A 25,518-nucleotide genomic window follows, 5' to 3' on the forward strand; every position below is an offset into this window, starting at 1 on the left:
TTTTCTTTTTAATATTTTGACGCAAATTTTACTGGACATTAAGAATACAATTTTAAGGTCTTTTCAAGATGTTTTCCATATTTTTAAGGTTTTTTTTAAGGTAATAATAGAAATAAGACCTTTTTAAGACAAAACTAAAAATTCAAGGCCCTTTCAAACCTGTGCTAACCCTGATAAAGAAAAAAAATATGCATGACAGAAAGAAAATATTGTACATCAAAAATTGATCAAGTAGTTTTATTTTTAAATAGGAAAATCAAATAAACAGTGACAATATCATGACACCAGCTTAAAAACAGTAGTTCAACCTTGTAAGACTTTAGAAAGTCGTTTTTAACATGGCACCATTGAAATAAAATTATATTTGCTTAAAAATGATTTTCTTTATAAAAATAAAAACTACTTGATCAAATTTACATGAATTTTTGAATATGAGATTTTCTTTTCATTATACGTACATACATCATTCTGGACAAGTACCCATTTTTTATTTCAATAAATATTCGATTGACAACAAATAAAAACTTATGGTGCAACAAGAAAAACTATATCGATACAAAATTATATCGATACAAAATTATACTGATACAGAATTATATCGATACAAAATTATATCGATACAAAATACACACGTTGGGTTGTTTAATAAATAACAAAACAAAAGCATTTCTTTTATTTTCTATCAAAAAAAAGATTTTTTTTTTCAAAACTTGATTATTTTACCTCAAACATTTCGCATCCAAACTGCAAAGCTTTGTTTCCAACTTCATCTTCAGAATCTAAAGATGATGACACCCAATTGATTACTGATTGAATATTACACGTGGCTTCACCAAACTTGTCGACTTCGGAAAGGCCAAACACAAAGTTTGCCACGGTTTGACGAACTCTGCTCACACTGCAGAAAGAGATAAGTAATTCAAACACCTGTCAGGGAAAGAGAAAAAAAATGATTACTGGAAATCCATGATGGTCAGGAAATGGGTGATCAATTTACATAAAATTTATATGGGAAAGTAATACCTGCGCTCTAGAATAATGATTAAAAAAAAAAAATTGTTGCAATATTTTTTATATGTGAGGGGGTATGATTAAAGAAAGTTGGAAGGTTCTACCTGCAGACACTGTCAATAGAAACCAACCAATCAAACTGAGCCATGTTCTGGTAGCAACCAATCAAAAACCAGAATTACTCCATAAATCATCAGCATTCTTGTATATAATTTTTCGTACCCAACACAAGAAGGAATTTGCTCTCCGTCTGCAGACTTTTTACAATCCAACACTTGTACAGATCGACAATGAAAACCCTATTTTTTGTTTTCGTTTTTACAATTCAAAGCTTCTCTGATTAATGACTGCCATTTTGTTTGCAACAAGATTTTTTTTTTCTTCTGAAACTAAAAAAATGGCTTTCAATTCAAAATAAATAAAACAGAATTATCTAGCGACATAATAATTACCTTGGCCAAGGATTTTTTCCTTGGGCCTCCAAATCAACAGAGATTAGACTATTCCTGTAATGATCTGTTCCCTTTTAATTGCAGTGTAATGCTGGTTCTGTATAGTTCTAGGAGGTCAACCCTCCCAAGCTTTGCCTTCTCTCTTTGAGAAGAGGTTAGTGTATTGCTAATCACCTGAAGTGCCTCTACCAGGGGATTCCAACAGGACTACACAGGCCTCTTTTGCAGGGTCAGTGCTCCTCCTCCTCTGAAGCATGGATTTTTTAATCCTACTTTCTGACCCTTGTGTCACATTTCTTGCAATGGGGGAGAAATAAATACCTTCGCTAGCAACATAATCAGTAAGTGTACATAGAAAAGAAAAATTTGGTTCATAAAAAAATACCAAAACAAAAAAAAATGCCAAAACAATTGTGTAAATACCAAAACAAAAAAAAATGCTACATGCTTTATGTAGCAATTAATGAGAAATTAAATGACGTAATAATTAAATGAGAGGGAGAGAAAGGAGAAAGTGAAAAAGAGAGAGAAGGAGAAAAGGAAGAAATAGAAAGAGAATGGAAGAAAGAAGAAGGAGAAGCGAACAAGAAGAGAGGATGAAGAAAGAAAGGAAACAAAAGAATAAAGAAAATAGGAGATGGAGGAAAATAGAAAGAATTGGAAGTGAGAACTGGGTATATTATAACATCACAATGTATTGTAAAATCCTTTGAACGTTTTAGATGGTGGAAGAAATTGAATGTTGAAAATAATTAAAAGAGAAAATAAGAGGAAAAAGTAGAAAGAGAGAGAGGAAAGAGGGGAACAAGTTTAATAGTAGACGTTCCTATTGGCTCTGGGGTAGGGTTAGGGTTAGAGTTAGGGTTAGAATCATATCTAGCAATGAATCAACTTCAAATTGATGTTATTAATGAACTTGGCATTTATTATAACTCTAATTACCAGATAGACATTGATAAAAGTTTGTTGCATGTTGCATATGTCATAGGTTAACTACTTCATATCACAAACAGCAGATTGGTGGATGATGTTGAGTTTGTGTGTCTATACTGTAAAAAACCTGCCTCTGCCTTTGATCAAACCAACTTTGCAATTGACGACGTATCTTTAAAAGTTTTCTTTACCTTCTGCCATCTTGAAGACACAATAGGCAACAATAGAAGTACAGATGTTATCACAACCACGATACAATCCACATGGGAAAAGTTCAGAGAGCTCATTCCCATTTTGACCAACAAAAGCATACCCCTGAAGTCCCATGTTGCTGGTATTCGAGGAGTCCTACTTCATGCCACCAAAATTTGAGCTGTCGCTATTAATGATACAAACAGGCTTATGAGAAACAACAATGCCATGATCAGACGGATTTGTTCTTCAAAAATTATGGACGAGGCGCATGGCCGATCTGAGAGAACATCCTGGCATCCCTTCTTTGGAAGTTACCTTGAGTCATGGAAGATTGAAATGGTTTGACATGTGAAGAGAATGGATGACAACTTTTTGGCAACACAGAACATTGTTTTTTGATGTTAGAGGCAAATACCACGGTCGGCCAAAAAAGCGATGACTAGACAACATCAACACTCTAAATATCAGAGAGAACCTAGTCAATGATTGAAATGCTTGGAGTGTGTCCTTTAACACTAGTGGTGACATAACAAGAAGCTAGGAACAAAAATATTAAATCATGTAGTAGTAGTAGTAGTATATAAAACTAGATCACTCGTCTCAGGGAAGGTATTCTGCTAGTTAATAATTAATAATTAATAATTAATAATCAATAATTAATAAGTAATAATCAATCTATATATCTATAAAAGTGAACGTGTGTGTGTGTGTACATTTCCCTACACAATAATTCTGTCAATTTTTAGTCTACAGACTCGAAATTTGTAATACAGGGTACTGAGATTTGGGAAAATCTTTGTGATTGGTTTCCGGCCAGAAATTTGGCTGTTAAGGGGTCAAAGTTCAACGATTTGACCTTTGAGAACTCTACCAAACTCCTCCAACAATTTTGGGTCTAAACACTTGAAATTTTAGATATAGGTTCCTTGGACATGGATCTAACTTAATAACTTGATTTGAGCCCAAAACAATAAATGTTGAGGGGTCATAATAGGGGTCAAAGTTTAAAACATTGACTGCTTTTTTTTTTGTTTTGCTTTTTTTGCTCAGCATACATCTCCAAATACCCGGGCAACGCCAGGCACCCATGTTAGTAATCAATAATCAATAATTAATAATTAATAATCAATTCATAAAACAGAATTGTTTTGCACCAGTTTTTTGTCTTATGAAGATTACGATGTAAAAATGGCAAAAGTTATCACCTGTTGATTTAGAATGAGTGCTTTATGCTAAATTGGGAGTTGAATATGGTTAAATTTGTGCTCATTTTTGCATTAAATATTAATCCCTATTGATTCCTATTAATCCCTAACTGTGCATCAAACACATACCATAACACTTAGTTCGCAGCACCCATCATAACAAAAGTCCATACAAAATTTCAGCCAGATCGGCTCTGCAAATATACAAAGATTTTACCTTAGTTGCCGTACTGCTTGAGCAGCTGAGAAGCAGATTGAAAAGTTCTTTGAGAGATGCAGGAAGATGAGGAAATCTATAATCGATAAAAAATACATCAAATTTTTCTTAAGGACAAACGTTCAAATGATTTATATTAATTTAGAACATTTAAATAAATTTTATTCATATACAAATATATTTTATTCATATACAAATAAAGATATTTTATTCATATACAAATAAAGATATTTTATTCATATACAAATAAAGATAATTTATTAATATACAAATAAAGATAATTTATTCATATACAAATAAAGATAATTTATTCATATACAAATAAAGATATTTATTCATATACAAATAAAGATATTTATTTATATACAAATAAAGATAATTTATTTATATACAAATAAAGATAATTTATTCATATACAAATAAAGATAATTTATTTATATACAAATAAAGATATTTATTCATATACAAATAAAGATAATTTATTCATATACTAATAAAGATATTTATTCATATACTAATAAAGATATTTATTTATATACAAATAAAGATATTTATTCATATACAAATAAAGATATTTATTCATATACAAATAAAGATATTTATTCATATACAAATAAAGATAATTTATTTATATACAAATAAAGATAATTTATTCATATACAAATAAAGATATTTTATTCATATACAAATAAAGATATTTTATTTATATACAAATAAAGATAATTTATTCATATACAAATAAAGATAATTTATTCATATACAAATAAAGATAATTTATTCATATACAAATAAAGATATTTTATTCATATACAAATAAAGATATTTTATTCATATACAAATAAAGATATTTTATTTATATACACATAAAGATATTTTATTTATATACAAATAAAGATAATTTATTATAAACAAATAAAGATAATTTATTTATATACAAATAAAGATAATTTTTTTATATACAAATAAAGATATTTTATTTATATACACATAAAGATATTTTATTTATATACAAATAAAGATAATTTATTTATATACAAATAAAGATAATTTATTTATGTACAAATAAAGATAATTTATTTATATACAAATAAAGATAATTTATTTATATACAAATAAAGATATTTTATTCATATACAAATAAAGATATTTTATTAATATACAAATAAAGATATTTTATTCATATACAAATAAAGATATTTTATTTATATACAAATAAAGATAATTTATTTATATACAAATAAAGATATTTTATTCATATACAAATAAAGATATTTTATGTATATACAAATAAAGATAATTTATTTATATACAAATAAAGATAATTTACTTATATACAAATAAAGATATTTTATTTATATACAAATAAAGATAATTTATTTATATACAAATAAAGATATTTTATTCATATACAAATAAAGATATTTTATTTATATACAAATAAAGATATTTTATTTATATACAAATAAAGATATTTTATTTATATACAAATAAAGATAATTTATTTATATACAAATAAAGATATTTTATTTATATACAAATAAAGATATTTTATTTATATACAAATAAAGATATTTTATTCATATACAAATAAAGATATTTTATTTATATACAAATAAAGATATTTTATTTATATACAAATAAAGATATTTTATTTATATACAAATAAAGATAATTTATTTATATACAAATAAAGATAATTTATTTATATACAAATAAAGATAATTTATTTATATACAAATAAAGATATTTTATTTATATACAAATAAAGATATTTTATTTATATACAAATAAAGATAATTTATTTATATACAAATAAAGATAATTTATTTATATACAAATAAAGATATTTTATTCATATACAAATAAAGATAATTTATTTCATAATTAAAACATAAAACTCTTTTTTCTATGTTTCGGTGGAAACAGTACCGACACTAAAACATGCAAATCCAAAACTAGGTTAGGATTGAGCTTTAAAAATAATTTAACTCTTTCCAAAAAATAAACAAAAGAATATCTTTGATCACTGATAAACAGGGCGTTGCAGGCAGTGTATAAAACAAGAGTAGGAAGACGTGGCGAACAACGCGCAGTGCGAGGATAACATTGATGAAGAAAATTACTAATTTAATAAGTTAATTGCAAATTACAACTAATTAGAACAATGAAAATGTAATTATTAATATTTATTTTATTTTTTTAATTCTTCGGGGCCCTTGACGCAGTAGATAGAGGCATTGAGTCTCTATGGTTCCAGGTGAGCATTGTCTGTAGATAGTTGTTTCAATCCTATTCAAAAGCAGGCAAGAGGATTAGTTTGCCAAAAATGTGATGAGATTGCAACAACTATAGAAGGCAGTAATTACTGGGGATACAGTTACAAGACTCAGTATTCCTTTAAGTTAATCACCTGAACAAGGCCAGAGGAAACTCAGTCGAAACAACAACAACTATGAAGATGAGGATAATAGTCTACAAAAAAGAATGAATGCACAATGAAAATGCAAGTTGTTTTTTTTTCTCTTTCCAAAAATAAGTCAATCGAAAAATTGAGAACAATAGTCCGATGAATCCAAATACTATGAATAAACAATCCTCTTCTCAAAAATTCAGAAATGTCAAATAATAGAAGATTCTCAAAAGAGTGCTCGGCATAATAAAAAAAGAGCATAAAAACATGCTTTTATACTTACTCAGAGAGAAAATGTTGAATCGTCGAACTTTTGATGAGATCAATGAACAAATCAATGACATACATCCGACTCGTTCCCGATTCACCGTTTATCACAATGTTAAACATCATCTTGAACGTTTGGTTGATGTTGTTGGCGTTGAACAGCTGAAACAAAATTTAAAAAAGAAAATCATATTTTAGATACTGAATCAGACTGACACTCAGTTTTGGTTGAGGAAGTTTTTGTTTTCTTTTTGCTTTTTGGTCCTTAAGCACCTCACACTAGTTCTTGTTAAATAACCAAAGTTAAGCAATGCAAAGTCTGGTCAGTACCAGGTACTGTATGTAGGAAGACGTCAACACCTCTATGAAAGAACTGCAAAAAGCTTATGCTGTCATCTCTACTGACCAGGATATAAATGCGACTGGGGACTGCTTGTAAATTTGATATTCCTATGAAACTTCCTTCTCTAGAGGAAGCTGATTCAATCCACCTAAGGTTAGTGTTGCTTTATTTTTTTAGGGGGTGTTTACTAATGGGCCAAGAGACTATGGTTCAATCCTCAGCTGAGTCATACCAAAGACTAAAAAAAAAATCGTGTTGGATGCCGTCCTTGCTAAACACTCAGCATTATAAGACGAGGATCAAAGGTAAGTGGTATTATCTTGGGAATATAGTTGTAGTTGTGCCCTCCCCTACATGTTGGTGTGATAGCTAATGAAAAGAGAGCCTTCGGGTCGTGCTCAACTATGGTCAAACATGTTGTCTATATTTTAGCTTTTTACACTTCTTGCTTTTAATCTCTTGTTCTGTAATTCTGTTCAATTAACCGATTACTATTGCACGAGTAAAATAACTCACCAGATCACAATCATATAAAACGTGGCTTGTTTTTATAGGCTGGATGTGATACCGTCATCTTCCACTGTCTCTTTAATCTGATTTTACAACTACTTTACCTTCCCTGTTTCAGAGAAAAGACCTTTAATTGACCTTAAACTGGGAGGAGCCTGCCAGAACTGGCTGGTCTTTTCTTTTCAAAGAACTTCACCCAAACTTCTTTCCAATCCTGATACTGTGATAATGGTGTGAAGAACCATAAAAATAAGCGTCCACGGTTGGCATGTGCCTGTTGTAGAGAAGCAGTGGAACGCGAACCTGGATCCTTCAGATACAAGAATGTGATTATGTAAATTTAGGCATCATTGGGAGTCGGATCCATCTTCTTTTCCAATCAGATGGGAAAGAAAGCTAGATTGCACGCACACCTGTATGCTACAGTGTTAAATATATCTTGACAAGATCATCCCATGAAGCAGAAACTTTATGGCAACCTATCTCCCATATCTACTTCCATCAGGAAGCAATGTCTACGATTTGGCAGTTACTGCCATAGGAGCAAGCAAGAGCTGGTGAGAAATGTATTGCTATGGACTCCACGACACAGACACACGAGCATAGGATGACCTAGATCCATGTACATCTAGCAGATTGAACATATGACGCCAACTGTGATCTTAAAGATCTGAGACAACTGATAGAAGACAAGGAAATCTGGAGAGAAAATTTTTTAATGCAACCTCGTACGCATGTGGTTTTTTAATGCCACCTCGTACGCATGTGGTTTTTTAATGCAACCTCGTACGCATGTGGTTTTTTAATGCCACCTCGTACGCATGTGATTTTTTAATGCCACCTCGTACGCATGTGGTTTTTGAATTCCACCTCATACGCATGTGATTTTTTAATGCCACCTCGTACGCATGTGATTTTTCAATGTCACCTCGTACGCATGTGATTTTTTAATTTCACCTCGTACGCATGTGATTTTTTAATGCCACCTCGTACGCATGTGATTTTTTAATGCCACCTCGTACGCATGTTATTTTTTAATTCCACCTCGTACGCATGTGATTTTTTAATGTCACCTCGTACGCATGTGGTTTTTGAATTCCACCTCGTACGCATGTGATTTTTTAATGTCACCTCGTACGCATGTGATTTTTTAATGCCACCTCGTACACATGTGATTTTTTAATTCCACCTCGTACGCATGTGATTTTTTTATACCACCTCGTACGCATGTGATTTTTTGAATGCCACCTCGTACGCATGTGGTTTTTTAATGCCACCTCGTACGCATGTGGTTTTTGAATGCCACCTCGTACGCATGTGGTTTTTAATGCCACCTCGTACGCATGTGGTTTTGGAATGCCACATCATACGCATGTGGTTTTTGAATGCCACCTCGTACGCATGTGGTTTTTGAATGCAACCTCGTACGCATGTGATTTTTTAATGCCACCTCGTACGCATGTGATTTTTTTATACCACCTCGTATGCATGTTGTTTTGTAATGCCACCTAATACGCATTTGGTTTTTGAATGCAACCTCGTACGCATGTGATTTTTTAATGCCACCTCGTACGCATGTGATTTTTTAATGCCACCTCGTACGCATGTGGTTTTTTAATGCCACCTCATACGCATGTGGTTTTTGAATTCCACCTCGTACGCATGTGATTTTTTAATGCCACCTCGTACGCATGTGATTTTTCAATGTCACCTCGTACGCATGTGATTTTTTAATTTCACCTCGTACGCATGTGATTTTTTAATGCCACCTCGTACGCATGTGATTTTTTAATGCCACCTCGTACGCATGTTATTTTTTAATTCCACCTCGTACGCATGTGATTTTTTAATGTCACCTCGTACGCATGTGGTTTTTGAATTCCACCTCGTACGCATGTGATTTTTTAATGTCACCTCGTACGCATGTGATTTTTTAATGCCACCTCGTACACATGTGATTTTTTAATTCCACCTCGTACGCATGTGATTTTTTTATACCACCTCGTACGCATGTGATTTTTTGAATGCCACCTCGTACGCATGTGGTTTTTTAATGCCACCTCGTACGCATGTGGTTTTTGAATGCCACCTCGTACGCATGTGGTTTTTAATGCCACCTCGTACGCATGTGGTTTTGGAATGCCACATCATACGCATGTGGTTTTTGAATGCCACCTCGTACGCATGTGGTTTTTGAATGCCACCTCGTACGCATGTGGTTTTTGAATGCCACCTCGTACGCATGTGGTTTTTGAATGCCACCTCGTACGCATGTGGTTTTTGAATGCCACCTCGTACGCATGTGGTTTTTGAATGCCACCTCGTACGCATGTGGTTTTTGAATGCCATCTCGTACGCATGTGGTTTTTGAATGCCACCTCGTACGCATGTGATTTTTTATGCCACCTCGTACGCATGTGGTTTTTGAATGCCACCTCGTACGCATGTGATTTTTTAATGCCACCTCGTACGCATGTGGTTTTTGAATGCCACCTCGTACGCATGTGGTTTTTTAATGCCACCTCGTACGCATGTGATTTTTTAATGCCACCTCGTACGCATGTGGTTTTTGAATGCCACCTCGTACGCATGTGATTTTTTGATGCCACCTCGTACGCATGTGCTTTTTTAATGCCACCTCGTAAGCATGTGGTTTTTGAATGCCACCTCGTACGCATGTGATTTTTTGATGCCACCTCGTACGCATGTGATTTTTTGATGCCACCTCGTACGCATGTGTTTTTTTAATGCCACCTCGTACGCATGTGGTTTTTGAATGCCACCTCGTACGCATGTGGTTTTTTAATGCCACCTCGTATGCATGTGGTTTTTAAAGATAAAAAAGAAGAAAAAAACTGCTGCTGCTAATGTGATAAGCAAACGGGAGGGGAAAAAAGAACACAAAATAATCCAGCTCAAGTGTGTGTTTTCTTTTCAACTTGAAACAATATATGTGACTGAAATAGGAATTATTTGCTTAAATACTTTTTCCAGTCGCGCTAATCATAATCTTTCAGATACTAAAACTATTTTCACAAATTCAGTTAAAATCCATTTTTTCTTAAGTCTTTCCCATCTACACGTTAAGATGCTACAGCAATTGATACAAGGGGCTAATACAACCCATTTACGTTTGTGGTCGTGCTACCACAAAAGAACACAAATACTTGATATGAAATTAGTTGAACTCTCGGTGCATATGTGATACTGTCATATAGAGTAGGAGGAGGAACCCCAAATGTTGTCTGCCGCTGTCTGATTGCAGTAGTCCCAACGATTTTCTTCTCGGTCTGATCTACTCTCGACCAGCTTCGACTCTAATCTCCCCGATCTCTCTCTAGAAGGGGGAACCATCAAGCCCCCAACCATCCCAAACTGGACACTGTTTTCAATTGTAACTATTGTCAGCCATCACAAACTCAAAACTGTCCACAAAATGTTTCCAACCATTGTAAACCGTCACAAAACTTATCACCACATCTAAAACTAACTCTAAAATATATTGACCAATCCTTTTTTTTTATTCTTAGTTTCCATTCAGTGCCACACCTTGATTAACAATACTATTTCAGCTGCCTTTTGTGTTCCTTGGTGAACAACTTCATATAACTTTGTTCTGATGATAAACTTATTTCCTCTTTCAAATTATATTTTCTTCCTCTTTTTTTCTTTTTTTTCTTCATTAGACCTGGGGTCATTGATAAAGCACAAACATTTCATGAAGATAAAACCTAATTGTTTATTACCCATCCAGTATCAACTTAAGATGGTTTCTGTAAAACACATTAAATAAATTGAACAGATTTCAATTTTTATAACCTTCAATTTTTTTATTAAACAAATACATTTATACAGAATCATATCTTTTTTTTATTCATTCAACTAAGAATACTGATTGTCCAGAATTTCCTCTATATTAACGTACAAAAATAAAGAAAATTTTGTATGATGTAGCTGCCTATGACAAAAAAGAAAAATTATATTCCAAAAATCACATAAACTGATCAAGTAGTTTTATTTTTAAATAAGAAAACTAAATTTTATGAAGTGACAATGTTGTGACACTATCTGGAAAACAGTCTCAAAAAGCAAGGGAGATAACCTAACATAATTCAAACTTTTTTTGTTGTATAATGCCTACAAATTCACATTAATTACTCAAAATTATTTTATTTACAAAAATAAAACTACTTGATCAAGTTACATGATTTTTGGTAATGAGTAGGTACATCGTAAAGAGTTTTCTTAATTTTTATTTTTTTAATATTGGAGGAATTCTGGACAAGTGCCTAAAAATATTTATAAATTTGAAGCAGATGTGTTTTTAGTTACAAACCTTTTGGCCAAGTTCTTCATGCAAACACAAACTCGTCAGCACCGATAATGAAAACACAATCATACTGAGATTGTTATGCGACAACAAAGGGATCAATTGTAGCTTCAGTTTTTTGGCATCAGCCTAACAAAAAAAATGTAATTTATGAATAACAAACAAAAAATGTAATTTATGAATAACAAATAAAAAAATGTAATTTATGAATAACAAACAAACAAACAAAAAAACATTAAATGCTTAATCATAGAAATTTTTCACAATATTTTATATAACAGTGCAATGGGTTTAGTTTGGTTTGGTTGCTTCTGCATATAAAATACAATAAAAATGCTTCTAAAAGCAACATATTCTACTGTAACTGTTAAAAAAGAAAAAGGTTTTAATGGAAACCCAAACTTAAAACAGAATTCTTGTTCCTCAAATGCTGAAATGACAATAAATTTTCAACACAAACACTTTTTTTCTCTGCTAATTCAATCCGTCTTTTTAGTTATACATATATTATATAAAGGATTTAATTATATTAAGTATATGTCTAGTTATACCTATTGTCTAAGAAGGATTTAATTATATTAAGTATATGTCTAGTTATACCTATTGTCTAAGAAGGATTTAATTATATTTAGTATATGTCTAGTTATACCTATTGTCAAAGAAGGATTTAATTATATTAAGTATATGTCTAGTTATAACTATTATCTAAGAAGGATTTAATTATATTAAGTATATGTCTAGTTATACCTATTGTCTAAGAAGGATTTAATTATATTTAGTATATGTCTAGTTATACCTATTGTCTAAGAAGGATTTAATTATATTAAGTATATGTCGAGGTATACCTATTGTCTAAGAAGGATTTAATTATATTTAGTATATGTCTAGTTATACCTATTGTCTAAGAAGGATTTAATTATATTATGTATATGTCTAGTTATACCTATTGTCTAAGAAGGATTTAATTATATTAAGTATATGTCGAGGTATACCTATTGTCAAAGAAGGATTTAATTATATTAAGTATATGTCTAGTTATACCTATTGTCTAAGAAGGATTTAATTATATTATGTATATGTCTAGTTATACCTATTGTCAAAGAAGGATTTAATTATATTAAGTATATGTCTAGTTATACCTATTGTCTAAGAAGGATTTAATTATATTAAGTATATGTCTAGTTATACCTATTGTCTAAGAAGGATTTAATTATATTAAGTATATGTCTAGTTATACCTATTGTCTAAGAAGGATTTAATTATATTAAGTATATGTCTAGTTATACCTATTGTCAAAGAAGGATTTAATTATATTAAGTATATGTCTAGTTATACCTATTGTCTAAGAAGGATTTAATTATATTAAGTATATGTCTAGTTATACCTATTGTCTAAGAAGGATTTAATTATATTATGTATATGTCTAGTTATACCTATTGTCTAAGAAGGATTTAATTATATTAAGTATATGTCTAGTTATACCTATTGTCTAAGAAGGATTTAATTATATTATGTATATGTCTAGTTATACCTATTGTCTAAGAAGGATTTAATTATATTTAGTATATGTCTAGTTATACCTATTGTCAAAGAAGGATTTAATTATATTAAGTATATGTCTAGTTATACCTATTGTCTAAGAAGGATTTAATTATATTTAGTATATGTCTAGTTATACCTATTGTCAAAGAAGGATTTAATTATATTAAGTATATGTCTAGTTATACCTATTGTCTAAGAAGGATTTAATTATATTAAGTATATGTCTAGTTATACCTATTGTCTAAGAAGGATTTAATTATATTATGTATATGTCTAGTTATACCTATTGTCTAAGAAGGATTTAATTATATTAAGTATATGTCTAGTTATACCTATTGTCTAAGAAGGATTTAATTATATTAAGTATATGTCTAGTTATACCTATTGTCTAAGAAGGATTTAATTATATTAAGTATATGTCTAGTTATACCTATTGTCTAAGAAGGATTTAATTATATTAAGTATATGTCTAGTTATACCTATTGTCTAAGAAGGATTTAATTATATTAAGTATATGTCTAGTTATACCTATTGTCTAAGAAGGATTTAATTATATTAAGTATATGTCTAGTTATACCTATTGTCTAAGAAGGATTTAATTATATTAAGTATATGTCTAGTTATACCTATTGTCTAAGAAGGATTTAATTATATTTAGTATATGTCTAGTTATACCTATTGTCTAAGAAGGATTTAATTATATTAAGTATATGTCTAGTTATACCTATTGTCTAAGAAGGATTTAATTATATTAAGTATATGTCTAGTTATACCTATTGTCTAAGAAGGATTTAATTATATTATGTATATGTCTAGTTATACCTATTGTCTAAGAAGGATTTAATTATATTAAGTATATGTCTAGTTATACCTATTGTCAAAGAAGGATTTAATTATATTAAGTAAATGTCTAGTTATACCTATTGTCTAAGAAGGATTTAATTATATTAAGTATATGTCTAGTTATACCTATTGTCTAAGAAGGATTTAATTATATTATGTATATGTCTAGTTATACCTATTGTCTAAGAAGGATTTAATTATATTTAGTATATGTCTAGTTATACCTATTGTCAAAGAAGGATTTAATTATATTAAGTATATGTCTAGTTATACCTATTGTCTAAGAAGGATTTAATTATATTTAGTATATGTCTAGTTATACCTATTGTCAAAGAAGGATTTAATTGTATTAAGTATATGTCTAGTTATACCTATTGTCTAAGAAGGATTTAATTATATTTAGTATATGTCTAGTTATACCTATTGTCAAGGAAGGATTTAATTATATTAAGTATATGTCTAGTTATACCTATTGTCTAAGAAGGATTTAATTATATTAAGTATATGTCTAGTTATACCTATTGTCTAAGAAGGATTTAATTATATTATGTATATGTCTAGTTATACCTATTGTCTAAGAAGGATTTAATTATATTTAGTATATGTCTAGTTATACCTATTGTCAAAGAAGGATTTAATTATATTAAGTATATGTCTAGTTATACCTATTGTCTAAGAAGGATTTAATTATATTAAGTATATGTCTAGTTATACCTATTGTCTAAGAAGGATTTAATTATATTAAGTATATGTCTAGTTATACCTATTGTCTAAGAAGGATTTAATTATATTAAGTATATGTCTAGTTATACCTATTGTCTAAGAAGGATTTAATTATATTAAGTATATGTCTAGTTATACCTATTGTCTAAGAAGGATTTAATTATATTAAGTATATGTCTAGTTATACCTATTGTCTAAGAAGGATTTAATTATATTTAGTATATGTCTAGTTATACCTATTGTCTAAGAAGGATTTAATTATATTTAGTATATGTCTAGTTATACCTATTGTCTAAGAAGGATTTAATTATATTAAGTATATGTCTAGTTATACCTATTGTCTAAGAAGGATTTAATTATATTAAGTATATGTCTAGTTATACCTATTGTCTAAGAAGGATTTAATTATATTAAGTATATGTCTAGTTATACCTATTGTCTAAGAAGGATTTAATTATATTTAGTATATGTCTAGTTATACCTATTGTCTAAGAAGGGTTTAATTATATTAAGTATATGTCTAGTTATACCTATTGTCTAAGAAGGATTTAATTATATTTAGTATATGTCTAGTTATACCTATTGTCTAAGAAGGATTTAATTATATTAAGTATATGTCTAGTTATACCTATTGTCTAAGAAGGATTTAATTATATTTAGTATATGTCTAGTTATACCTATTGTCTAAGAAGGATTTAATTATATTAAGTATATGTCTAGTTATACCTATTGTCTAAGAAGGATTTAATTATATTAAGTATATGTCTAGTTATACCTATTGTCTAAGAAGGATTTAATTATATTTAGTATATGTCTAGTTATACCTATTGTCTAAGAAGGATTTAATTATATTAAGTATATGTCTAGTTATACCTATTGTCTAAGAAGGATTTAATTATATTAAGTATATGTCTAGTTATACCTATTGTCTAAGAAGGATTTAATTATATTAAGTATATGTCTAGTTATACCTATTGTCTAAGAAGGATTTAATTATATTAAGTATATGTCTAGTTATACCTATTGTCTAAGAAGGATTTAATTATATTAAGTATATGTCTAGTTATACCTATTGTCTAAGAAGGATTTAATTATATTAAGTATATGTCTAGTTATACCTATTGTCTAAGAAGGATTTAATTATATTTAGTATATGTCTAGTTATACCTATTGTCTAAGAAGGATTTAATTATATTAAGTATATGTCTAGTTATACCTATTGTCTAAGAAGGATTTAATTATATTAAGTATATGTCTAGTTATACCTATTGTCTAAGAAGGATTTAATTATATTAAGTATATGTCTAGTTATACCTATTGTCTAAGAAGGATTTAATTATATTAAGTATATGTCTAGTTATACCTATTGTCTAAGAAGGATTTAATTATATTAAGTATATGTCTAGTTATACCTATTGTCTAAGAAGGATTTAATTATATTAAGTATATGTCTAGTTATACCTATTGTCTAAGAAGGATTTAATTATATTAAGTATATGTCTAGTTATACCTATTGTCTAAGAAGGATTACTACACGTACGGCATAATCATGTTTGACACACAGGTTTCCGCTGGATCACCAAAGTTAATCTAGGTTGAGCCTGGTCAGTACTAAATGGGTGACTATTTGAGACTTCCAAGTGCTGTATGTACTCTCCGCTTATCTCGGCATTGTTTTCAGTCGTCCTGGACTTCTCCTCGTCACTGGACTGAAACAAAGCCGATTTAGGAGAGGTGTGGTTGGAGATTGTGCAACCCTTGCCTCACAATCACATGCGCAGCTGCCCCTACAGGGAGGTATCCTTTATCTTTCGAAACTGAACAGAGGCATCAGTTTTACCATACGATTTAATTTCAATTAGCAGCCCTTTGACCCTGTTATTGGAATACATAGATACAGGAACATAAACATGTAAGGTAAGTTGCCTGGCTAGTCTAAATGAAAAATTATTTTCTTTTTCGATACAGCTGATAAAATATATTGCGGGAAGTAATAGAGAACATGGAGCATATGTCAATACAGAAATAATGGCCTTGTAGTTGTTTAGAAATTAGAATCCAAAAAAATAACAGATTAACAAAAATAAATCTGCTTAAGATGTAGTCATTCAATATGTACATTTAGTAATTAAAATGTTATTTCAAACTTAAGCATGACAGACCAATGAAAATGTTATTTCAAACTTAAGCATGACAGACCAACACACCAACCAACAAACCCTTTTTTCAAATAGGTTGAAAGAGGATAACCAATTTGTGTGCAAGAAGTGGAAGACAATGGAGATGGATGAGAATTCAAATGAAAATATATCCGAATGATAAACATATTGAGGCTGTTCAAAAGTTTTGTTATTTTGCTTATATCATTGGAGCACAGGATGGAGCAGGTGGTAGAGTGATTGCAAGAATTAAGAATGGATGGAGTAAATTCAGAGAACTTCTGCCATCACTAACCAGCAGAGTGCTACCATTGTCGACTAAGGGAGAAGTTTATCAGGCATATGTATGTAGTGTGAAGATGTATGGAAATGAAACCTGGTCAGTAAGAATTGAAGACATGCGTTGCATGGAAAAAAATATGAAAAATACAATGGATTTGTAATGTGAATCTTAAAGACAGGCTTAGTTCTGATGATTTCAGAGGAAAATTAACTATGGACAGTATAGGGAGATGTGTGCAGAACAGTAGACTTTGATGGTATGGTCACATTGAAGAATGAATGAGAGTGCTGGTGTTAATAAATGTAGAACAGTTAAAGTAGCAGTCGAAGGCCAAATTGGGGAAGGACATGATAATAGAGTTGAAAGAAAAAGGGATCAGTAAAAATCTATCCAAAGATGGGTTACTTTGAAAGTCAATTTCTTGAAACCGTCTAACACATGCCAGCATGTAAAACAAACGTTAAACTGAATATGATTAAATAATGAGAGTTTTCTGATTAGTAGATGTAGAACAGTTGAGGTAGCAGGATCAGTTGGCAGGGGTATGCTAAGGAAAACATTGGAAGTGATAAAAATGGACACAAGAGAAAGAGGGATAAATTAAGACCTGGCTAGAGTTAAGTTAGTTTGAAAGTCAATTTTTTTAAAAACCTTTGTCTTATGTATGCCAGTATATAAAATGGACGTTAAACCGATGATGATGAGGAGGAGGAGGAGGAGGCTGATTAAACATATCTAAAATAAGAGGCATCCACTCAATTTTTGTTTTTCAAGTACTTGAAATATTTAATAAGAAAATGAGAAAAACCGTGAGACTTACCAAACTGTTGATGAAAAACTGACAAGCATAGTTATTGCGACAAAGGTTTGCTAACAAGCCCAGACACGGTTGAGTTACGGCACTTTCATTTGCAAGGCTAAAGTTAAAAAGAAAAAAAAAACAAGTAAAAAGAAAACGTTGCTTTTTTTATAGCAAAGAATGTTAGATATTAGCAAGCAACCCCAGAAAGAAAGACATTCGATGAGTTGAACACATACAAATGAATTCAATGTGAAGAATGCCGGACTTTCCACCATTGTCTAATGGAATGCATAATTTGAACCAGAAATATATGAGAGTATATCAGTCAAAGGACTGAAACAATAGACATTCAATTAGGATAAGAATGTTTATATAAATAAATCGTCACAAAGAGAAAGGCAGGCAGTCGGTCAGAGAGAATTGGGTCTGTCACATTTCTTCACCGACAATATCTGACCTAACTACACACCCACCTCATGCACCTCAGAAATGTCAAAACACCAGTAATAACTTATAATCAAAAGCTGATTTGTTGGTGCGAAATAAAAACAATATATTTTTTTATAGATCAACTGTGTTGTGTTTTACTCGCTGTCAGTGTGTATATATTTTGTACCAGCAACAAAATTAGATGTTAACAATTATATAGACTGGACAAACACATTTTGAACAACCGGCTACAGCAAATCCATAACAAGATTAACTGAGCCCTACTGAAAGAAATACATTTTATTTTTAACGCAACTAAAGAAAAGACAACTCTTTTTTTATGCAAATGGAGAGAAAAGCTTAATTTTTTTTTCTTTTTGGTACTTGTACAGTTTAATCAAGATATTCAAAAATGAAAAAAAGGTTATATTGTACGTATCCGTTTTGAACTGAAGATCTCCGAAAAAAAAAATTTCACTTCATTTGATCAAGTAGTTTATTTTACAGCTGAGAAACACGTTTTTATGACAGCACGTTGAAGGTAGTCATCTTTTAATTTTTTTAATACAAGGAGATAACTCAGTTTAAAGCGCCGACACTTCCTCCCCATCTTTAATATTAGTTTCTCTTCCTAAAAATCAAACCTTTTGCTCAATAACATAAATTGTTTTTTCGCTGTAAAAAAAAAAAAAAATACTTGACGAAATTAAATGAAATTCTTTTTGGAGCACTTCATTTCATAACGGATACGTACAATATAACCTTTTTTTTTTTTTCGATATTTTCATTTTCTAATGTCTTCATTAAACTGTACAAGTACATTCTCTTTTTGCTATTTCCAAAAATTAAGAAATTACAGAAAACCTTTTTTAATCACTGATAAATAATAAAATCATCATTATATAATATCAATTATATATCATTATATAATATCAATTATATAATATATCATTACATAATATCAATTCAGCAAAGGAAAGTAGTCACTGCTACATGCATATTTAAGCAATTTTGGCTCATATATTAAAATGAAATTAAAAAATGTTTGGTGATTGTTAAGATTCAGTTGACAAATCAATTTTTTTTAAATTAAATTTTAAGCAAAAACAATCTTACGTACTTAATTGTCATGTCGAAAATAGTAATATATCCAAAAATTACAAAAAAAATCGTCGAGTAGAAAGTTATTTATAATTAAAAATAATTTTTATGGAAAATTCGGTAAAATCTCATTTCTTTTAGATGTTATACAGCAGACGGTAGGAGGATACATGCAAGGGACATAACTCTGAAACGAATATTATTTAAAATATTCGTTTCAGAGTTATGAATGAAAATGAAATAGAATAGACGAAATTCGAACCTCGTAAATTAGGTTTAGAAATAGATTACGAGAGAGAATTAGAAAATGGAATGTAAAACAAACCATTGTTTAGCTTAGAGATAAAATAGTTTCAAGAAAAGAATGTGCGTTGACAAGTCTGTTATGAAAAATTCAATTGAGGAATGCAACTATACAAGATAATTTAATAAACATGTTTTTAACATATTGGAAAAATAGGTTATTGGGAATATAGGTTAAAATTCCTTTTGTGAACAAAGGAAAAAGTTTTGGACACGCATGTCCAGAACACGTGAAAGAAGACACATGTTTTAACATGTGTATGACGTCATGGAAAAATGGGAAGTTCTAGATATAGTTAGAAACTTAGGAGAACTGGGAGAGACGGAGAGAGAGTTTAAGGACGACAGACGGCAGTTGAGTTTGGATTCGAACGTCTAGAAGCGAGACGGTCACTTTTGAAACTTAGAATGAAGCTTTGAATTCTTGATGAGAAAACCACGACCGGTCGTGAGAAGAAATAAACCCATCATGTGTTTTTATAAACGTCGTCTTTGTGTTGTGATTCTACCAAAAGGTAAAGTGAAAATTGTTATTATATGTCTTGTATACCATGTGTTTTAAAATGTCATTACATACACGTCTCGACATCTCATATTTACAACGTCTGTCTGAAGACTGTCTCCTCACTCTAAGAGCTCATATCTACACATCTAAGAACGAACATTTTATAAACATCTCTCCCTCTTAAAACAACATCCCTCTTAATAAAATTCTCTCTCTCTCTCTCTAAGACTCTCTCTAAGACTTTAAATAAAGACTTATAAATATAACATTACGAAACGAAAATATCATACTCCAAAAATCACATAAATTGATCATGTAGTTTTATTTTTAAAGAAAATCATTTTTAAGCAATTAATGGGAATTCATAAACATTACAACATAAATCTTGCAAATCTTGAATTAGTGTTCAGTTATCTCCCTTGTTTTTTGAGAATGTTTTCAAAATGGCAGCCACTTCTACAATATTCATAAAATTTGATTTTCTTATTTAAAAATAAAACTACTGGATCAATTTAGATGATTTTTGGAATATGATATTTTCATTTTGTCACATGTACATCATACAATTTTTTTTTACTTTTGTATTTTCAATATAGGAGGAATTCTGGACCAGGACCAAACATTTCTTTTATAGAGTTTCCGATTCTTTTTAAAACATTCATAATTATTTTTTGTTCAACAATACTTCATAAATAAAATTAAAATATTTTGAATATAAAGAACATGAATTATATTTTTTCTTTTAGTTAAATTTTAATAAATTATTGAAGTCAATGAAATGTCCCATATTAATTTTTTGTATATACGACAGACCTGAAGAATTTTGCCCCCCCCCCATGCTCTCTATTTTTTTTTATTTTCAACTTTTTTCAATTTTTTCAGTGAATTATTATCGAATGGACACTAACTAGTATACCAGATTATAAAAAAAAAAGTCAATATTTAAATATTTGTAGAGAGTGTTCAGTTTCTAATGCAATATTTTAGTAAATCAACCACCCATTTTAGAACTACTCAACATTCTTGGGCTAAATTTTGTGAATTTAGCCTTTTTTTTTAAAGATTATTTTAACTTGATTTGAGCCCAAAACAATAAATGTTAAGGGGGTCATAATAGGGGTCAAAGTTAAAAAAATTGACCGCTTTTTTCTTTTTGTTTTTTTTTTTTTGCTCAACATACACCTCCAAATACCCGGGCAACGCCGGGCACCCATGCTAGTTTTCAATAAAAGTTAAAAGCCGATTGTAATCACAAAAGAATATTTTGATTTATAAATACGATAAAAAAAAAAACAACTTCAAAATGAAATAAACCTTTGGGGTGAGGGAGAAAATGTAATGATATAAAAAAATAAAATAAATCTTACATTTTTTTTACTAAGTACTTCAAAAGGTCCTCAACATAGTTATCTTTAAAATCAACGCAATGTCCATAAGTGACTTCCTGGAGCAACTGAACACACTAAAAAAGATGATCAAATATGGCATCAAATGAGAAAGGAAAATTAGTTGCATCAAATAACAAATTGTTTTGCAAAATATTGCGTGAACTTGGATAGGAATTCAATGTAAAAGGTCAATGAGTCAAAGTTAACGTGTGTAGAAACAGAGATACAGAAGAAATACATACATTAACGAAGCTGAGAAATATTTTAGAGTAGAACTAGATAGAAACAAATGGATCAAATGAACTCATAAAACAGATTAAGTATAGCTGAGCTGGGAGGTGCCTTAAATAGGTTTCCAGACATTTTTGTACAGGCAATTAAAATTGTTATAGGCTACTGAAACTTCAGCTAGATATCTTATGAGATGACTGACCAAGTTTTATGATTCCATGTTCAAATGAACAGCTACAGCAGAGTTGGAATACACCATACTAAAGCCTGATTGTCACAACTGGTGAATTTCAAAAATGCAATCTGGATGTTAGAACACTACAAAAGAACGAAATGCAATAAAATTCTGTTTTAAACTTAGTAAAAATGCCACAAAAACGTATGGAATTCTTCAGACTGTTTTTGGATCATCTTGCATTAATCAAGCATCAGTCTTTGGGTGGCATAAGAGATTCAAGGAAGGCAGGGAGTCAGAACACCAGAGTTGATTGGCCAAATAGAGAATTTCATGGATAAGGACCGTCGTGTACCTATATAGACAATACGTGTCCAATTTGATGTCAATGTGAGAGCTGCATATACGATTATTCACAAGGAACTGAAGATGCGGAAGATTTGTGCGAATGCACCAGTCCACAACTCTATCCTCGTCACAGACTATTTGACCAAGATGGGCATTAAGACAGTTCCTCACCCTCCCTATAGTTTAAACCTTGCTCCCTGTGACTTTTTATTATTCCGTAGGTTCAAGGAAGACCTTACAGATTGTCATTATGAGACGATTGAGGAGATGAAAGAGGCTGTGACGAGGGTCATTGACGCACTCACACAAGGACTTCCATGCGGCCTTCATGAAGTTGTTGGAATGGTACAAGAGGTGCGTTGTAGCCGGAGGGACTAGAGTTTCATGTGTGTACTATCAATAAAAGCATCCATACGAAAAAGTTTGGAAACTTATTGAAGGCACCTTGTGTGAATCTCTCTTTCCTTATCAGCAAAGTTTAAATCTAATATATAAAGTAAAGTTAGTCTTTTTATCATTTTTGTCATCAATAGTTTTCTTCCTACCAAATCAATATTTGATTCTGGTTTTCTAGTTTTTCTTGTGGGTTGTTGCAGCATGTTATTAAGAATAAAATATAATTTAATTCAATTCTTTTCAGATACCATTTTGTTCAGGCTAGACGTATTTTCAAATAGTAGCAGGTTTGTATCCATACAGAGTTCTGGTTCATTGGAACAAAAACATCTATCTATCTATAAAAGTGAGAATGTGTGTGTGCGTGTGTGAGGACAACTCTCAACCTATATACTCAACGAATTTTTGATCTACAGACTTGAAATTTCGTATATAGTGTATTCAGACACGTGGAAAACTTTTTAAACAGTTTTCATCCAGAAAAAAAGGGCTGCTAAGGAGTCAAAAGTGAAAAATTGGTACTTGGGGGTTATCAGATTTTTATTTTTTTGTCGACTGTTTCACATAACAGCTTCCTTATGTTAAGAATAAGTAAGTTTGAAAACACTTTTTAAAGATTATGTCAAGCTGGTCTAATGGTTATCGTACTTGACTCACTATCTTTAGGTTTTGGTTTTGATTTCAGTTTAAGTATTGTTTTTTTTATTTGTTTTACTTACAAGAAGTGAACTGTTTAGATAAAAAACAGAATACTCGCATACACATGTCCTAGTTTCTTTCCATTTTTCTTACTTCATTTTTAGAAAAACAATTTAGCGTTGCATTTAATACCAGGCAACGCTAGTTATTCTTGATTTATATACGGCATCACTCCCGATACAAATCTACATCTTATCCTCACATCTGAATTGTAAAAACCCTCATGAAATTTATCATCACAAATTTTAAAAATCTTTTTGTATTGTTTCAATTCAAACCACAGTTTCTAAGCCTGTGGTTACTAGCAGAATTTTTTGGCTGTAGATGTTGATGATTTATTTTCGCAGGCGTTCTGAAATCAGTCTTGTACTCCAGCACATCAAGAGATGCATCTAAGCAAATGGTAGATATTTTTGTGTGTCACTAATGCAGTTAATGTGGTACTAGCTTGAACCAACTTGCTTGTGTTCAAGTTAAGACTAACAGGCTTCAAACTCATTGACTTCAGCTTACAGGCACGTTGCACCTGCATGCTAGCAGGGGTATGAGGCAAGTCCGTACATTTTGAGTACAAACTGTTTAACGCGATTTACCACCCGCACACATACACCTTAAAATAAATGGAGGATGTACATGCGTTTCTAGAGTTAGATAGTCAGAGAGTTCTTTGGTCAGATTATCATCAGTCAGTCAGAATGAGAGAATCTTGCATTCAAGATGAGGAAACGGAAAAGATCTGAATTGATTCAGCAATCCAGAGGCCCTACCAGGAACAATGAAAATCCAGAATAAAGGTTGTCTCCAAAAAAGAATATCCAAGTCGTGTTTTTGGGAGCATGCATGAATTGTCGGAATGGAAGAAAGGAGAAAAAAGTATGTGCTTTTTGATCTCCTTTTAGACTGTATGTATGTGACACACGTACACACACTCATGACTGTATACACACACATGTAGAATATGCATGCTGTATTATATAAACACACCCAAGTATTTAACAATATCATGTTTAATAAAAGGCTGCAAAATCAGAAGTCATCGTCTCCAAACTTCTTCACAGCAGCCGATTCATTGTCGTATCTATTTACCTACTCTCAAAAAAGTCCGACACAAGGTCAAATGTTGGTTAGATGGAAATATTTCAGTGGAACGAACTGGATTTGCAACTGGCTACCCTAGGTTTTCAGTCCATGTTGTTAACTTCTTAGCTATCGTTATTGCAAGTTATTTTATTTTATTTATTTATTTATTTTTTTACATATATTTATATATATTTGCAAAATAAAAAATTTGTCATTATTTGTTCATCTCCTCTGACGTCATCAATGAAATATTATTTGCATAACATGCTTTTCAAGTGTATATAATGTTTGTCATATACATTCAACTGTATAGGAGGAGGATGATGATGATGACACCGACTTAAAAAATCATACATTGCTTTACATACCTTTAACACAAGATCGTCTGATAAATTGTTGCCTTGGATTTTTAACAATCCCGCTAATGCCGGAGTCAAGTTAAAATTCTTGTACAAATTCCATCGAATCTTTGGATTATGAACTGCAAAAGAAGACAATCATTTTTAGAAATAATTAACAAAGCTGCCTAGGAATCAAAAATTGTTCTTAAGAAAACAAAAATAAAAAAATGTTGTATATAAATTTATCATTCTTGTAAAAAATTCCCCCATATTAAAAAAAAATAAAAAAACATCTGT

The 25,518-nt window shown here is 30.6% G+C and overlaps 1 protein-coding gene across 1 annotated transcript in view; it reads right to left on the bottom strand.

The window, feature by feature from the left end:
• Positions 1-25,518, bottom strand: part of LOC145248327 (protein CIP2A-like) — an 80,940-nt gene that overhangs the window by 44,371 nt on the left and 11,051 nt on the right. The window contains exons 4-10 of the mRNA XM_080110238.1: positions 25,249-25,361; positions 21,931-22,025; positions 18,244-18,340; positions 11,880-12,002; positions 6,707-6,852; positions 4,014-4,089; positions 724-927 (exon numbers count right to left, since the gene is read on the bottom strand). Coding sequence (XP_079966364.1) covers positions 724-927; positions 4,014-4,089; positions 6,707-6,852; positions 11,880-12,002; positions 18,244-18,340; positions 21,931-22,025; positions 25,249-25,361 — 854 coding nt within the window. The remainder of the gene's footprint in view (positions 1-723; positions 928-4,013; positions 4,090-6,706; positions 6,853-11,879; positions 12,003-18,243; positions 18,341-21,930; positions 22,026-25,248; positions 25,362-25,518) is intronic.

Source organism: Euprymna scolopes, chromosome 26 (genome assembly GCF_053919585.1).
Source record: "Euprymna scolopes isolate OS-2025 chromosome 26, ASM5391958v1, whole genome shotgun sequence".
Lineage (NCBI taxonomy): Eukaryota > Metazoa > Mollusca > Cephalopoda > Sepiida > Sepiolidae > Euprymna > Euprymna scolopes.